The sequence below is a fragment of the Bacillus rossius genome, chromosome 8 (genome assembly GCF_032445375.1).
Source record: "Bacillus rossius redtenbacheri isolate Brsri chromosome 8, Brsri_v3, whole genome shotgun sequence".
Classification (NCBI taxonomy): domain Eukaryota; kingdom Metazoa; phylum Arthropoda; class Insecta; order Phasmatodea; family Bacillidae; genus Bacillus; species Bacillus rossius.
The window spans coordinates 32,505,091-32,523,876 of NC_086336.1; the positions used below are offsets into that span (position 1 = coordinate 32,505,091).

Genomic DNA, 18,786 nt, shown 5'->3' on the forward strand with positions numbered 1-18,786 from the left:
ACTGCTGTTCTGAACAGAAAAAACTTATTTCACTATGTGAAACACTGTGGGTGGAAAGGAACGACTTGTTGCTTTTATTCAAATATATTTCAAACCAATAATTCTCTCTCTTTTGAAAATAGAAGATTTAAGTGTCTGATCATCTAAGGCACATGCTCTAAGTAGTTCTATCAGCCAATTAAAAATTTCTTGTCAAACTTTTTTTTTTGAGCCGGATGGTGTCAACTACTCACAACTTATCGGATAAGCTTAAATATATATATATTCTCATGCCATAGCAAAAGTTACAGGTGACTTAGATCTGTTGTCGAAACAAAGGGTAGATTCTAATGACAACTTTAAAATCCTGTATGCTCAAGTAAAGGGATTCGCTGCAAAACTCGACATTAAAGAGTTTGTCGCCTTAAAACAGCCTGCAACAACGTCACTTACAGCACCGAAGAATAACAATATCGACGAGCTGTTTAGGTACCTTACCTTGATGATTTTTGTAATTCACTGAAGGAACGCTTTGAATCTCACATTTTTCTGCTGCAACCGTGGAAAGTAGCTTCTCAAGTTTAAGAATATTTAAGACTTACTTAAATACTACATCGGAAAGTAGGCTTAATGGACTAGCATTGCTTTCGATCAATAGAGACATTTAATAAGCGATGAGATATTTGAAAAGTTTGCTAGTGTACCAAGGAATCTTGACTTTGTTTTGCAAACTTTACATAAAAAGGCAAACTTTTTTTTTAATGAATTCACTTTATGACACCGTATTTATAGCTCAAATTTAATAATTAAGAAACACTTTTTTTTTCCTTTGTACAAAATTTAAATTATTGGATTGTTGGAACCAGAGCAAAAAATCATTAATAAAAAAAATTTCAAATAAATTTAGTAAAAAAGTAAGGGAAGTTAAGAAAACAGTATTAACGCGAATACAATTAAATTTTTAATACGTGCGTGTTATAAAACAACGCGCTATCATATAAATAGTTCAGTTCAATTATAAAAAAATTAACTGACAACTTAAAGAAATAATATTAATAACTATATTGTTTAGTCACAAAACTTCGCTTAAAATACCCTGAAATCATTATAAATCATTAAATGATAGTCACTTAAAAACCAACAAAATAAATAACGGCAAGCTTTGTCATATTCCCCCCCCCCCCCCCCCCCCCCAAAATTATATTACCTATATTCGCCGCTAGTATGAGTCCACTTGTCGATTTAGAAACGACTTACTATATTTTTTATGTGTAACATCTTAGATCTTGTTATACCTATGGCATTCAGTAGGAGTAATTTCGTGAATGTGTCGGAAGTCCAGGAACGGAAATGTGTAACCACGGCGCTGCCATCTGTGGGGGATGGCTCGAACCAAAGTTCATAGAGACAAAGGGGAACTTTATAGTATTAACTGATCAATCAATTTTAACAAGATGGGCAGTATTTCAATAAACTTCCTTGTCGAAAATCAGATCCAAAAGCTGGGGTTCAGTATTTTTTTTCCCAAGTCTTTTTCGCTTTTATCGGAATCTTTTCATTATCTAGTTGAAAATTTCGCTCTGCAAATCGAATATTTCGATAGCCGACGTAGCTGCCGTGGCAACGAATTTTAGTGGCAGGTGCGGAAACTATGTGTGATTCGCGTCTAGAAATGTACATAGTTGCAAACACAATTTTCGTACTTTGATCATGCTCGGCATTATTTTAAATAATTTTACGTTAAATTTCGTGAACGAGTTTTTTTATCATAAGTGAATTTGCAAAATGAAAACGCATGAATTTGCTCGTTACCGAGGTTAGATGTTACACATTTGTGGCGAGTACTGAAAGACTTGCTCATGTCCTACCGCCCCCCCCCCTTCCCCCACCAGGTCTAACTCTTAGTGACAAGGGAATTGACTTGTGACTTGTAAACTTGTAGTTTTATGAAGTAGCCCCGTGCTCGTTGAGAACATGTCTCCCGGGACCGACAAGCGGCACCACGGAATCGTGTTCGAACCCCGGCCCACAAATCCTTGAGTTTTTCCGTGGTCAGCCTGCGAGACGAACGATAGTTCGAAGCTTGCATCCTGGGCATTGGCGGGGCTCAGCGCTCAACCCAAAGGGGAAAGACAGGTTCACAGTGATGGCAAACTGTGCAGTTAGATTTCAAAGAAACTGCCTCCCTAGTAAATAATTTACATAAAATGACTTAAAAACACTTAACACTAATTGGTTGATTACGAATTTGAATACACCCTTAAATTTTACGATCTAAAAAAGTAAAAATATCAATACCTACAGAATCAAAAATCATAAAAACCAAAATATAAATATAAAAAATATCATGAAATATCAATACTAATTAAAGTTTAAAACAATATAAATAGATCCTAAATATAATGCACTTAAATTTTCCAAATTGGTAAAATAGTAGAGTAACAAACTAAACAAAATATTTTAATCATATGACAATTTTGTAAGAACCCAAACTAGGAAGATACGATTTGTCTAGCGATTCCATCAATAACTGTAGGCAGTTTAAATGCAGTTTGGTTACATACCTGTTGTGTATTATATTCGGTGATCAACTGATTTCGTATCGAAGAAAAGGTGATTTTAATTTAATAGTTTAGTAACCCCTAGGAGAAGTACTGTCATATATAGCAGTCGGGCGGAGATTTTTCAGTGCTTATGGGGTCAGGTGCCGATGTAAACGTTTTTCGAGGGGCGGAGGGGGAGGGGGGAAATATGTAATGTTAAAAAACGCACTATCGTCCAGAACATTTATTATGATTTTATGATTAGTGTGCGTGGACAAAAAAAACAGTTATTATTTATTTGTATAGTTAGTTATTAAAAATTCAAATTAAAAACGGTGTTCACTTGTTACCCATGATAAATAAATTAAATAGATAGCTTAAATTAAAAAAGTCCATATTTTTTAAATGAAAGAAATCGCCCATATATAAGTTGTGACACCAAACCTATAGCTAAACTATTTTTTGCTTTATTTTTATGTGCAAAATAGGATTAGTGGCACCGTCCTTGATACCGTGTGCCGTCGCAGTCCTCGAGGTAAGTAAAGATAATACAAACAATACATATTATTTCAGTAAATTTAATTTGTATAGCTCAATCAGATATGATTTTGATTCTTTCAAGAATAGCCTCCAATTTTTTTAATGATTTAAAACCATTTTTTCATTATTTGAGGTCAATTTTAATTGAGAAAAAGTTTAATGCACATCTGTATTGAGAACATTGCCCAGATATTAATTATAAAAGCTAAAAAAATCTAGTTAATTCTCCTTTCAGCCCTAGCGCCTACAAACGACTGCTAATTAGCAACAAATCAACATTTTTATTTAATAGTTATATTTTTATGCTTATACACCTACTAGTAATAAAATTGACAAAATTTGAAATTTTTGACTGGCAAAAATTTTTTTCTCAATATAATATCATTCGAATTGGAAAATGTTCATTTTGGTCAAAATATTTTCTATTCAGGAATTGTCCCGAATATTGTAAAGATGAGGACTTTTTCTGTAAACAGTAAGAACTTCGGCCGTTACACCCATTGCTCTTCCTCCCTCCTCTTTTTATGATCCGCGTATGTTGGGGTAAAACTCCTGACGAAATATTTTGGTATCATTTATTCAATTTTTTTAATTATGGAAAAAATTAACATCAGCAGATTATTGTATTTTTTTCCCCTCTTCTTAATCATCAGAAAGCAGAAACCCCTTCATCTGTCATTAAATCCGTCACTTGTGTTCTTCAAGTTTTCATCAACACGAGAACAACTGCTTCACGAAATAACTTCAAGAAACAGTTACTGTACCAATGCTCCTACTACGACTGTTACCGTAAAGCAATGGCAGCACACTCCTTCGCTATACGACAAATTCAGTTACGAAAAAATTCCACGTAACAACACGACAGAAATAGACTGCAGAGGTATAACAATAGTGAAACAATTTCCAGGAGGTTCCTATCTATATATTTTTTTACGTCTTGTTGACTGTTGAACTCACTTCTAGAGACGTCAGCTCAAGTAGTTTTTGAAGTGTTTACCCACAACTATCGACATAACTGTAATCATGTTACCTTTATGTAACAGGTACTTTATTCGTACTTTGAATTTTTGTTTAATTGACAATGTGGTCATAACAGAGCACTCACTTCTAACAGAATGCAGGTAAGTTGATAAAGTTATCGGATATGGCTCATTACAAAAACCGATTCTAGATTTCACGTCCTCAATTCGACCCAGTAGCCGAGTGGTCAAAGACACAGCGCTGTTGAAACTGAAGATTGCGAATTCGCGTCAGTATATTTCCGAAGTATTTTTCACTAAATAAAAATATTTTAAGGAAACTTCATAAGAAAAATACAAAGCAATTTTTACAGTAGCAGTAGCCACTGAGCAAAAGTTAGCTCTATTCGGCTGTCCGGGACAATAGAGCTTGGGACAAAAACAGCTTAAGTTATTCCACGCAAATACGACACTTTACAACCAAGTTATAATCTTTTTATAAGAGAATGAGCAGCCATAACTTTAGAGCAGTTACATAGTGACCTTCATTCATGTGTTTACTATCAACAAAAATTAAATTTAGAGTGTGAACCATCGTACAGCTTGCACCAGGGCCTCTGAAAGCCTCCAAAGTGTTGTTTTCATGGAGTATAGGCCTATCACAAACATTTTTTTTTTCGGTCGCCTTGGCCTTTGGTAACGATAGAGCCAGTTCACTGAAGAGATTAATGAAAATTTAGATCTTTTTATGATATTCGCCTTTATATATGCTACTTTCCAAATCTTCATCACGAAAATCGTCATAGGTTCGCTCTAGCAGTTTTTTGTACCCTTGCAAATCTTGGTGATAATAACATTTAGGTTCACTACGAAAGAGCAATTCTCACAGACCTGGAGACACACGTGTTTTGAACTCTTCTACGTGCACGATATTCCCAGGTAAAAAATCTATTTCTTTAGCACCGAAGAACCACTTATTATATTTCCTGTACACTCCATAGGTCGTATCAATAATCCGACTCGTGAAAGATCTCATGAATGGCCTGACTATTGCATTAATACGATTACCACGTTCCCGTATATTTTCTCTTCTTCACAGTTAGAATCTCGTCATAAACTTCCATTTTTACCGTGATGGGTGGCTTATCCTTATTTTTAAGTTCGTCGAGACGAATATTGATAAGTAAAAATATCTCTTCATTTTCCACTTCACCTGCAAGTCTGGCTCTTCTAGAAAGTAGATATTTTTCATGAAAAGACTGTATAGCACGATGAAGGTCTCTGACTAAGTTCGACATTGTGCTGGCTGAAAGGATATTGCAAACTACCTTTTATACGTTTTATTCGTCCGCAGAAACTTCTTCTCTGTGATTATCAAGATTTGTTTTCATTGCTAAACGAGATACTGATGCATCCTGGCTACTTTGAAAAGCCCTCAGATCGTCACATCATTGTGCATTCGATACTTCGATCATGTCGTGAATTCATGAAGCCAAGGCTTCTTCTCGCTGGTCGATGGCAACCAGGTACTCTAGTAATTCGTTTTCCGCACTTTCTCCTATTTCACCCTGTAGCGAAATTTTTTTTTCTAGTGATTGGCGTCGTGAGACTTGAGAACAATATGCATTTCGGTAGCACAACTGCTACTATCGAATTTTGAAATGCTATGACTAGAGACCTGCAAAATTCGCGGATTAATTCGGTGGTAGGCTAGAATTTAAACACATATACCTCTTAGATAATTTTGCTATTGGCTTACTGTTCATCTGGACGAATCTCAACCAGTTATAAACCCTCAACCAAAGAAGGATCGAATCACAGACAAATCAGCTGAGACGACTTACAAGTCGGCAGCCAATGAACTTGCGTTATTTGCCCGAGTGTACAGGGGTATGTGCAGTCTATCCTGAAGCCCATCGAAATCGCGAATTTCGCAGGTCTCTAGCTATGACTCATCTTTGACGATAATTTGATTGAAACCTTGTCTGTACCTGCCATTCCTTGACTACACAATGAGTAAATGTCTTTGAATTCCTGAAATTCCATGTCGGTATTTACATGACTGTCGTTAGCATGCCGATCGAATAATAGCATCACATGTTCGACACACGACCGTCATCTTTCATTACAAGCTTCTTCCAGCTTCTGAACTTCTCCTTTGTTCAGATAAGACTGATATAAAAATATTAATATAAATATAAATATGAATATATACAAATATATATTTTTGTATTATTATCTTTTTTGATTCCTTGATCTTGATTTAGTAAATGTGCGTTAGTTTTCACCGTGTGCTTCTGATTGTTCCTGTCAATGTTTTGATGGTTTTCTCTTTGTGCTCTTGGTTATTCATCTCAATATTTTGTTGGATTTCTTCATGTGCTTCTGATTATTCCTGCCAATATTTTGTTGGTTTCTCCAAGTTTTTCTAGTCATTTATGGCGATGCTTCTGTTGATTTTCTTTGTGTGCTTCTGGTTATTCCTAGCTAGACTTCTGCTGATATTCTACGAGTGCTTCTGGTTATTTATGAGAAATCAATCTTTGCATGAAATATTTGTTTACTTCATGATACATGCAATTTTATTCAAAGTTATATTTAATTAGTGAATTAATTTTACTAAATCAGCACTTACAATAATTTTTTTCAGGTGGAATTCAAACAAAAAAAAATCATTATTCAGTCAAATAATATGCCTTAAGATGGCTGAGAATCATTATCATGCAAGACTAACTTCCTTTTCCTTAGTATCTGGCGAAGTCCTCCTAATGTTGAGGTCGTGAGTGCGCATCCTACATCCCATATGAAAAATAAATAATATTTACCTCCACGCAACACGGGGCGACATTTGTTTTTGAAAAGCAGAATTTCTTGACCACGAGTCTTTCAAAATTGAAAATCAACTATAACTGAAAAAAATTATATTTAAGTAATTCTTCCAATTTGAAACTTTCGGTTTACATCTGGCATTAGTTGCAGGAACTATCACGGATCCTGGTTCGTTGCCTCAGCTGTATCGGAAGGACAGTGCTGTAGATACTGCAACAAGGAATTTGTCCTGAGAATAAATGCTGAACATCACGAGAAGAATGATAGTGTTAAAAAACATATACGCAAAATTTTAACTGTGGTCTGTGTAGCAAATTATTTACATAAATTGATAGCTTTAAAAAAAGGCATAACTTGTAAAGCCAAACCCACTTACGAGATGTACTGCGCATGGTAAAACACACTTCTTGCTTAACGACTTGCATTGTATTGACGAAATTCTATTAAAAGAAAATACTATTATACATTTTTCTCAATTGTGTGTAATGTCTTTATGATAGGTAGGAACTAAAAACATATCGGTGCAGGGCACGTTAAAACGCTGATAAATAATATTCCTTTCGAGCTGCACATACCAGGTGGTCCAGAAACAAAACTAGCCAAACGACTAGCTCGAGGTGACATTGGCATTAATTCTCTTGACAGAAAGTGCAAGCAGCACAATATTGCCTATTCCCTCAGCAAAGATCTGAAATTAAAACATCGAGCTAATGAGAGATTGGCATAGGAAGCCAAGGCCATTAGTAAATCGTCGAGCACCGGACTAGAAGAGAAAATAGCGGCTTGGGGCAAATCCAAAATCATGAAAGTCAACACTATATTAGGAATGGGCACTCATAGAATTAGGACCCACAAGACCAAGAATAATTCACGCAAGTCTGGAGCAGGTGTGGAAAAAGCCAAGGAAAAAAGTTAGACTCTCAATAAGAAGATTACTGGAGGATTTTTTCCTTTGCCTTTGTCTGCATTGGGTGTTCTCGGCGGCCTCATTAGTGCAACGAGCGGTATAGTGCGGGCAGTCAACACTTCGAAGAATGAGCGCAAGCAGTTAAAGGAAGTAAAAAGACACAATGCCAGCATGGAAGTCATTGTCATGATTAAAATGATGGCGCATGACTCTACTTGCAGCCTCACAAAATAGGTCGAGGCATGAGAAAGAAAAGTGTGAAAAAATCCTAAATCTATGCCGATTCGTCCGCTAAACGATATAGATTTAATTTGGTATGATTGCAAACTTAAAATTCCACATTTCAGAAGAGAGTTTATATGAGATAATTTACCTAGCAAACCAAATACTTGTGAGTGTGTCATTATTAATTTAGATGCTTCAACAGATCATGGCACACAATTGGGTAGCATATATAGGTCTGTAAAATAAGGCCGAGTATTACGACAGTCTGGTGATATGAGACCTCCACCAGAAATTAGACCACTACCTTGTACTACAATTCCGAAACTGAACAGTTGCCTAACCAAATAAACTTGTGCCTTCAATTTTTAACTAAAAAATTCTTATTATTTTTTTATTTAAAGATTGTATAGTTATGAAAATAAGTCAGTCCTTTCAATGACTATTACGTTGAAAGGTCACAGTTCGGAGCTGCGGGCAGTCTATTTACCAACTCTGGATTGAGATTATGAATGACGTATTGGACTCACAGATTTTTAAACGTATAATGCTATACCGAATATTTATGAAGATAACAGCAAGATCTGCTTCTTGAAAAGTGATGGTACCACTCAATACGGGTTGGCAAAGTTAGACTTGTCTGACATAATATTCTAATTTCTGTGGCATCATTACCATCATTAACGTCGACCTGGATGGAAGGATCAACAGCGCGGAGCCGGATGGCGACGTTCCTGAGGCTCCAAAGCTCCCGATGGTGACGAGGTTGACGACGGCTCATATCCTGTTGGCGACGTCGTCAAAAGCACTGCAGGAGCTTTCGAGGCGTGCAATATCTTGAGCAGAGCAGACCTTGAAGACTTCCGTGGTAGACGTTTCAACAGTGCTTCAATGGTTGTCAACAGTGCCAGTGACATCGATGAAGGAAGCAGCAAGTGGTGGAGTTCCATCGCCCAACTATACGTACTGTAACAACACAAAAAAACTGGAAAATTCGTGATTATGTAAAGCACAATTGTTGTAATAACTCTGAACGCATTAATATCAGTGCAGCAGGGGTTGTAGTCAGTTTATACACAGCGGAATATTAAAAAGGCTCATGTGGTTTTGAAAAATACTGTTTGAACAGTCATCTGAATCAAACTGAATATTCTGTGGCAAAACGTTAGCATAAATTCCAAGTACAAAACGTTATGAACTATATAACGGTCCTTTTAATAAAATCGAAAATTATTAGCTGTGTGAAAAATGTGGTGTACCAGTTAGTCGACCTGATATATTGAAAAAAAAAGTATGATATGCAAATAACTTGCTGCACACTCTAAGAAGACTGTAGTAATAGAGAACGCTAAAGACTTGATTTTTGTAATTGTATTAGTGTAGATTTTATGTAATAAATATTTTGGTTCGTAAAAGAACTTGTGGTATTTTATTAATTCTGTCCCTTTTATGGTAAATTTATGTGATATTTAATCAAATTAGCTTTTCGCATTGACCAAGCATCGAAGCAAGGAAAGGAATCCATCGTTTAAATCAGTAAATTAATGTATAATATTTTTTATGAAATTTTTTTTTCCGAATTTATAGCTAAATAAATACGAATTACTAAGCTGGTGGACAATGTGTCATCATGGGCTTACTGGAGGCTGGTATTAGATGAATTTAAACCTCTTTTAGGACTTTCCATCATACATATTTATTGATATTAATGTTTATTATGTAAAATTAAATTTTTTGCATCGATCAAGTATCTAATAAGGACAAGAATAGATCGAATCAATCAGTTAATTATGGAGTGATATTTTTGATGATTTTTGGAATTTTTCCTAATTTCGAGCTAAATAATTACGGTTTTACAACATGGCGGCCAAGACGACCGACAAGATGGAGGGTGCTTTGGCAATAGATACTAATGCACTCTAGTGAGTAAAAATTAAAACAAGATGGCGGAAATGCACTCTGCAGACGATGTGTGTACTACGTGACACTTGTGCTCCTGGTAACGAGTAATATAGATGGCTTATTCCAGAAGACAAAAACCATATGGCGACTCTGATGTCATAAACCAAGATGGTGGTCTGCAGAAGACGAAAACAAGATGGCTGCTGTGATGTCATAACACAATATTGCGGCCTCCAGCAAACAAAAATAAAATGGCGTCTGTGATTTCATACTAGCTGCCGTAATATATACATTGGTATTAGTGGTGGCAGATCAGTCTGTTGGTGGCCTCTGTGGAAGAAGAATCCGTCGTCATTTTTATTTTGTCTTCACCGGGTTCGAACCGTAGTCTCCGAGCTCCTGACGTAAGTTTTGCTTTTCAATTAAAATTTTATTGAAATTGTAATTAATTATTTTTATAAATTTTAATTTTTTCCAACTTTATAGCATAATAATTACAGATTTTCAAGATGGTTGACATGACGTTATTATTTCAAAATGGCGGAATGTTTTTTACTAATATTTGACTAATTATTTTTTTTTATAAAATTTAAAATTTTTCCCACTGTTTTTAAACAATAATTACAGATTTTCTAGATGGTGGCTATAACAACGAAAACATCATAATTCTAATGGTGGAAAGTCTATAAACCAAGATGGCGGAAAACAAAACGGTGAATGAGATTTCATAATTAAAATTGGTTTAACCCAAGATGGCGGAATCCAATTTGGCGGAAAGAAGATGCTGGCTGGGTCAAGGTCAAGTTCATTCAAGATGGCTAATACCGCCATTGACACCACACTCCGACTCCAACCGCCGGAAGAACATTTATATACTTCTGTCAGTGTTTTTATGTACAGGTCGCCAGACTTGCCTAAAATTGTAGAACCGCGCCATGTCCAATGCACTTAATCTGCAGTCAGTGTAATGACAGGGCCAGTGAAGGAAGATAAATAATGTTGTTTATTGTTTTGCGTCTCTAACGCGAAGGTCATTAGAGGCGCAAACACAAGTCAGTGATATTGGGAATTTAATCAGTCATGGCCTATAGAATGGAAACATACTTGAATTGAGTGATTTTAAGGAAAATATACGGACCCGCAATCAGGAAGACAGGACTGGTATTTTCTCCCGGGTCCTCTTCAGTAAGATTCCAGTTTCTATACTGTGCGCTCTCACCCAGTAGCGCAATTGCTGCGTTTACATGGCGCAACATTTCTGCAATCTTGGCCAGTTGAGACACTATAGAAGTGTTTATATTTTGTTGTTTTGTGATAACACATTCAATCTTGAGTATAAACTCAAGAGTTACTTTTGACGCAAGTAAAATAAATATCAGTTGACCACAGATTTTGAGATAAGGGAGGGTATTTAAGCAGGTTATGCTAACAGCGAACAGTTCTACATGCAGATTAACAGCCACGCGCGACAAACCAACACAACACGAGATGAAGACCGTTATCGTAAATTTGATGTTGTTTGGTGAGTAATTAATTGGTTTCGTAACTGAGATACGAGTGTCTTTCAAAAAGTTTACCTCTTCAAAATTGTTACAGTTATCGAGTTTGCGACAGGCTTCTGGCAGCTAGAAACAAAAGTTAGGAACACACTACACTGTTTCCCTGGAGAAAAAAAAAACGGTGTCTAAGAAAGTGCTCAATATATCACTTAGCTAACTGAACTCCCTTGTAAAATTTTTAACCTACCAGGAAACATTAAATTACGAACCTCATAGTAATGGGGAGGCTAGAAATTAGAATAATCATTTAAGATTTTTTTCTAATCATAGATTATATGATATTTAAGTAATACAATGATATTCTCAAAATACTATTTCTACAAAAATTTCTCACATAGATTTACATCTTGTTAACAATTAAGCCGTTAATGACGGATAAACTAGCATACAAATAATATAAATTATAGAGTTCAACTACTATGGGCTTTGGTAAAGAACCAGCTGAAATGATTACGATTGCACCACACCTTACCTCCCTTCACCACTTTAAGGTTATGAATAGAGGCAGGCGGATGCTGAAAGCTCGTGGACCAAGGCTCATGAAGCGTTTTTATGTGCTGAGAGGTTAGTTTGAATGTAAATAAGGCTGACTGGTCATGCACACTTACAATATACAATTGTAGTATTACTTAATGATTAAAAAAAATTGTTTCAGATAAATAATTTATTTGAACAATTATTTAAAATTTATGTTACACCTTGACTGACTATGTCAATAATCTCAACAGAAAGTTAAATATCTTTCAACATTATTTTTTTTTATGTTGTTTACATAGTAGTTGGTTAGACATACTTATATTTTATATTCTTTTTTATTTTAACTAGGGGCCCCCATGAACAAGATATTACAAATACTTATTAAAACACACCTTAAAATAAAAATAAAAATATTAATTTCTACGACATGATTAATTTTGTAAATTACTTATTAATTACATTTTTCTTTGTTTATAATTATATCAACATATTTTTAGTCCAAGTTGTTACGCTGTTTCGTTGTTTCAAAATTCATAAATTAGATAAAACGTTGTTTCGTTGGTCCAAAAAAGTTAATTTAAAAAAAGGAGAAAAACTTGGTTGACGAAAAGTCCGACGAGATTAAGTCCACAAAAATTTCCCACTTAGGGTAATGTTGTAAAGGTTAGTAATTCATGCCAAAAAATTAAATATAGCCGTCGGCTTTCCTGATTTGGTGCGGTCACTTCATTTGCTTCAGGGCTGCTGAGGACAGGCCCCAACACCACAGCACAAGTTGGATCAAGCAAACCGCATGGCCGGTAGCGTGGAACCGCACTTAGTGCGGTTTAAAGATGCTTAATGCATGTTGAAAATCACAAACTCCCACAAGAGTGAATTTAGTCTTAAGAAAACATGGCGTCAAGGTGCTGGAAAAAAAGACCGTTTGTGCTCGCCAAGGGCAAGACGAAGAAGAACATTGAATATAGTACTCGTAGAGAGTACTTTTTGAAAAACAAAAAAGATCGATAATTACTGGAGCATTAATTCTATTACAAGAAAGATTGAATTTTAATTCCTTAAATATACCTTCTCATATTTACTACAATAATTAAATTGTGAACACATTATTCATAATAGTTTTAAAAACACATTGACACAATAACAGAAACTTGATGTGTTCAAACATTTAAATTACACATAATTATAATTATTGTAACTTTGTTCAGAATTAACTTTTAAATATTTAAATGACATATTACCATTAACAAATACCAATATTGAATAATGAAAACGTGTGGAAACCAGTTCGCCATTGAAAAAAAGAAAAATAATAATAATTAAATAAGTTGAACAAGTGCTACCAACATTACAATGGCACACGATAAATCATTGAAAACCGAATTCGAGTGTCTGGACTCGGATTAAAACTCAGGCATTTAATACAAGTTTCACATCATTGTGGTATCTCGCTAATAGTATATGAAAGTTCCTCCAGCTACAGGAGTAGGAGTGTGATGTGTTTGTCGGTGTCCACAATATTGGATTGTGACATCACGGCGGTCATCTTGGAAGACCTTGACCTTTGACCTTGAACTTTATCTTGGCTGACATTTTGTTTCCCACCATTTAGATTCCACCATTTTTAAATCGAGCGCTCCACTCACTGATATTGAACCTTTCCTATTGCATGCCATATTGGATGTTTTTGACATCAACGCTGCTCTTTTACTTACGATCACCATTATGGAGGCTAGAAAATTTCAATTTTCGTTACGGCCACCATCTTGGATCTGAAAACACTCACTTTCTCTATTCTGATATCATGGGCGCCATCTTACCGTAGTCTGCTGGAGGCCACAATATTGGATTATACCAACTTGTTTTTTTATATTCTGCTGAAATCCGCCATCTTGAAATACTTCATTTTTTATTATTTTTTTGTTATTAGAGTGCACCAGCATCGTTCTGTCTCATGCACATAAGGTTGATGTTCCATTACCTACCAAAGCTGTAGTAGTCCTTATTGACATATTAAAGTTATTTTTTTATACAAAACACATTGGAAATGCTGTAATTTGAACCATCACAGATCTGACCTCTGTGTTGTAAAACATACGCCTTTAACCGCACGCCCATTGAGAAAATTACAAGACTGTGAATTAAATAAGGTAGGTATATAAAAAATAACAAGCACATATTCATACTTGTCATTTTTTTATATTTCGAAGGAATAATATCATCACCTGTTCGCGACAGGACTGCCATCTATCATTTTTCAATACTCGGTACCAGGAGCGCTAGTGTCATGTAGTACACACACCACCTGCTAGAAAGTGCCACTACCATCTTGTTTTCAGTACTTGTTACCAGGGGTGCTAGTGTCACGTAGTACACACATCGTGTGCCCGAGTGTGCTGCCACCATGTTAGTTTAATTTTTACCCACTAGAGTGCAGTAATTTTTTATTACGAGTGCGCCCGCCATCTTGTCGATAAGGACCACAACAGCTTTGGTAGGTAATTGAACATCCTTCCACACCATCGTCTTTGGCAAATGAAGTTCAAGATTTGTTTTCCGAACAGATTTCTTAGGACTACGCAAGTAAGATGCTCTGACACGGTCAACATCCTGTACATACACTTTTGGTCGTACAAACACATCCAATCATTTCGAATTGACTATACCATTGGCAGATGTTTTTACCTCATATGAACTCATAACTCAACTTTAAAACAATAAAACTTTAAACGAAAAGCTTGTTGTACTGAAATTACAGATTCACTCTTAGAAAATTGCAGAACACAAAACGCTTTACGCTCAGGAGTCACCATTTTGCGTAGGTGGCGCTGCAAGCGCATGCGCTTATGTAAAACTGTTTGAGTTACTCTTTAATTGTGACCTTGAACCAACACTCTACAACTCTTACAGGTGATACTATTGAAATTTATAACCGGGACATAATTTTATTCCTATGTAGTTTACTCTAATAATAGTTCAATAAAATACTTTACTTCAGTGTTTGTGTCTATAATTGCAATAAATAACAAAACACCATTAGCATGTAACAAACATAAATACATACTAGAATATTGTTTCTTCAAGCAGTCTTTTGGAAACTATAAATGAACTTGTAAATGGACGTACGTAGATTTTATCCAATGAAACCCCACTCAGAATAAAAAGAAAACATTTTGATGAGACGAAAGGTTATTTTGCCACTAACCGCTAATTAAATGTGATCTATATAACAAGGATTGTACAACAAATAAAAGTTTTTGTTCCTCAAGCGAGTAATACATAAACATTGAAAGTAATCTGTTGACCGACCCAATAAAAATATAATAGGGTCTAATAAAATTAAAATACTAAAGTTGCATATAAAAAACTCCTGCACACTCACATTGGAGCATTCTCACTGTTTCTTTCACACTATTGTTATATAATGCACTTACACACGTGTGCTCTATATTGAAAAGTAAAATTAATTGTAACATCTTATTAATTTTTTATGTTTTTATGTTGAGCTGTCATTTCTAAGTGTGCAAAATTTTTAAACAACTTATTTACATATATTATTTGTTTTTCTAAAAATAATTATTTATTTCATTTGTTTCCAACATTATTGTTTAAATTTTAAGGTTTTTTTTTAATTTTCTGTATAATTTTTTTTATCGCTCGGTGTTGTAGGGAGGGGCGTGAGAACACGCATCGAGTAGGCATTGATCTTGCACTTGCAACACCACTTGCCCTCACACACGCTCTTAATGCTGAGAAGAGCACTCTCTATTGTATGAGTGCGCGAGTGTGGATATGGGCCTAAATACAAATCAATAGTAAAACAAATCTTTGGAGTTTGAAAACAACGATTTTTGTCTTAAACACTATGTCGAGCGTGACTTCAACACACGAAAAACAAGATGCTCTTCAAATAAAGGCAATTTGTGCTTCTTTTTCAGCGATTGAAATTATTTGTAAAGTGTGTGATAAAATTACTTTTAAGTACAATTAGATATTTATTTACGTAATAAATTATTGGTAATTTAATAAAACTGAAAAAGGCCATAAAATCACACTAAACCTGTAAAAAAAAATTTCAGAACCTACACTAAAAAAGTAGATTTAATATACACTATAAACATATTAATATTTATTTATCTTACTACAGAATACAATTACAGGTAAACCACATGTATCCTAGGTACTTTCATAGCCGAAGTTTTGGTTACGAAACGTAGTAAATCAGCGAAGTTTGGTCTGATTCAAACGTTCCGTTTCAATTTTTGCATACATATCCACAATTCAATATTGAAAAAACTGACGGCATTTCAAAATATAATTTTCCTCGTTCCTTCTAATCATTAAGAGATAGGCGTAAAAGATCACTGCGATGCACTTTTTAATTATATCTGCACCATTCACTGGGTTTATCATTTTCACATTGAAATGATATCCATCGGCACCATCGCAGAATGTAACTGGATATCGCAAAGCATCGCAAAAACGGTGACTTTCTGTGACGTTTATCAATTGATCGTTTCTTGGAGGGAGAACAATATCTCTAGGTTGGAACTGATCTCCGACTATGACAGTTTCTACTTCGTCTATAGTTGGAGCATTATATCTCCGGGCATGTTCTCCAGCGGGCGTTTTGTCGGCGTGAATGACAATATTGTGGGAATCTGATAGCATCATATCCATTGCCGTTTTGAACAAACCCACGAAATTGTTCTTTTCGTGAAGGAGCTTCTGTAGTTGCGAAATGATGGATCTTCTTAGCGAGGTATGTATTCCACAATGCGCATCGAATTCATCTCTATCATCACCGATGAAGTGCATTTGAAGTAATTTATGGCAACCACCTGGGAACGGGAGCAGGGAGCCAACTTCGTTATATATTTGTCCTTTGATTTTAAAAGTTGGCAATAATTGAGCAGTCATAATTTCCACACCAAACGATTTCATTTGGAAGTAAGATATATATTTCCTGATGTTCGATAGGAAATGCTTCGATTCAGCGGTAGATCCAGCAAGGAGAGTTTTCAGCGGCTCTGGTGGTGCTACAAGTTGAGGCAATTTGATTTTTCCGCCAGCGCAACACATCGCTTTCGTTTCATTATTGAACTTTAGAGCCTGTCAGTAGGTACAGACATGACTCATCTGGCCAATGACAACGTGCGGACTTGAACTATAATCAACAGCAGGATTGTACCGGATTGCAAGACGATTGTATTGTAGATTCAGATCTGCCGTTCTTTGGATATGTGTTTCAGTTATCCTCGACTCCTCGCGTTCATTCCGTTGAGAACGAACCAAATCTGTTGCTGCAGAACACGACTGCCGTGCTCGCAATCGTGCATCCTCAAGCCTGGCTGCTCTCTCTCTACTGGTTCCGTGTTCCGCGTCTGGGTGATGCTTAGTCTGTTCGTCTCTCGTACGAATGCCCGCTCTTCCTCAGTCATATTCTCGATCCTTCTGTGTGGCGAGTGCGACGAGCCAAATTCGTTTTTCTGCGAGGCATCATTTCGGTTTTTACTGGAATAGAAAGAAGGGATAAGATTATAACCTGTTATGGCTCTCACAGCTCTAGGTTGAAAACCATGTGAGATAGAACAAAAAGTTTAATAACGAAAGATTTTTATTTTGAAAAGGCCAAACATTTTTATTTAAACTTTTTTCACCTATCGCTCGTGGTTTTTCATAGCTGCAGCTCGACAACCATGAGCCAAAGGACAAAACTTATTGGCAAGTTGCAAAACTTTCAATACAAAGTACACAAAGCTTAAGCGGTACTTACATTTTGGCGGACAGCACAGTGAAATCGCAATGCGAACACAAAAAATCACTTCAATCAAGACGTTCCCTGTTGTAGGGACAGAAAAATTATAATAAAGAATCTGAAATTCTAACAAAGCAAAAACTTTTATTAGTCCTAATATTTTTTCTGCCCATCCGTCGTCGTTTACAACTCCATGTCGACAACAATGAGACACAGAACAGACATCCTGTAGATGGTGCGGGTGCTGGTACACAGCTGACTTTTAAAAAAAACTGTTTTCTCGCGGTTGCAGGTATGTTACTGACGCGAAAAATAGATAAAAAAACATGTTTGAAACGGGTTGTATGTCGTGTCAAAATGTAAGCTCAATCGGTACAGAACTTTTTGAGTTTTTGTAGCTTCCGCAAGCCAACATAACATACATATAAACGACTTGTTTTAAATGTAACTGTAAATTGTGATTTTTTTATGATACAAGTTTTACATACCAGTCAATAATTTTATGAACTGTCATCTTGAACTATATTGTGCCATACTCCTTGACTCACTGGCACATCGAAATGGTGCACTAGGACTAAAATTGCAAATTCACTTACCATTTTACTTTACGTAAAAAAAATAATTCATTGTATTGTTTTCAAGATATGCTACAAATTTATGAGTTTCAATTAGCAATTAATAATTTATATATGTTAAGGTTTTTGAAAAAATTAGCAATAGTGATAATTATAATGATTTATGTATTATACAAAAGTAATTAGGTATGAAAAAGTTTTGTCTGGCGTTTTTACTCAAGGAACATAAAATATTTTTTTTGAATATTCACGAGGAAAAACATTAGCATGATAAACAATACTGAGAAAATACAAGTATAAACTATTAGTCCGCTTTTTTGACATTTTATGGAAAAACAAAACTTCACTTAGCTGATTCGATAAGTAGTGTTTGCTAGTCATTATTAATTAAAATGAATACCAGCTGTTCTAGCCATTCGTGACACCACTACGATCAAAATGGCTAGTCTTTGAGGCTTTAGATTTGTGTGTAAGTTATCCTTTTCTATACTAGGAGTGTCGATGTTGAGCAAAGACTGTCACGCGACAAACTACTT

General features: G+C 35.5%; 1 protein-coding gene across 1 annotated transcript in view; it reads left to right on the top strand.

Annotated features, from left to right (window-relative positions):
- The first annotated feature begins 11,307 nt into the window (after positions 1 to 11,307).
- Positions 11,308 to 18,786, top strand: part of LOC134534717 (lysosomal acid glucosylceramidase-like) — a 28,068-nt gene continuing 20,589 nt past the window's right edge. The window contains exon 1 of the mRNA XM_063373202.1: positions 11,308 to 11,403. Within this exon, the coding sequence (XP_063229272.1) occupies positions 11,370 to 11,403 (34 nt within the window). The 5' untranslated portion in view covers positions 11,308 to 11,369. The remainder of the gene's footprint in view (positions 11,404 to 18,786) is intronic.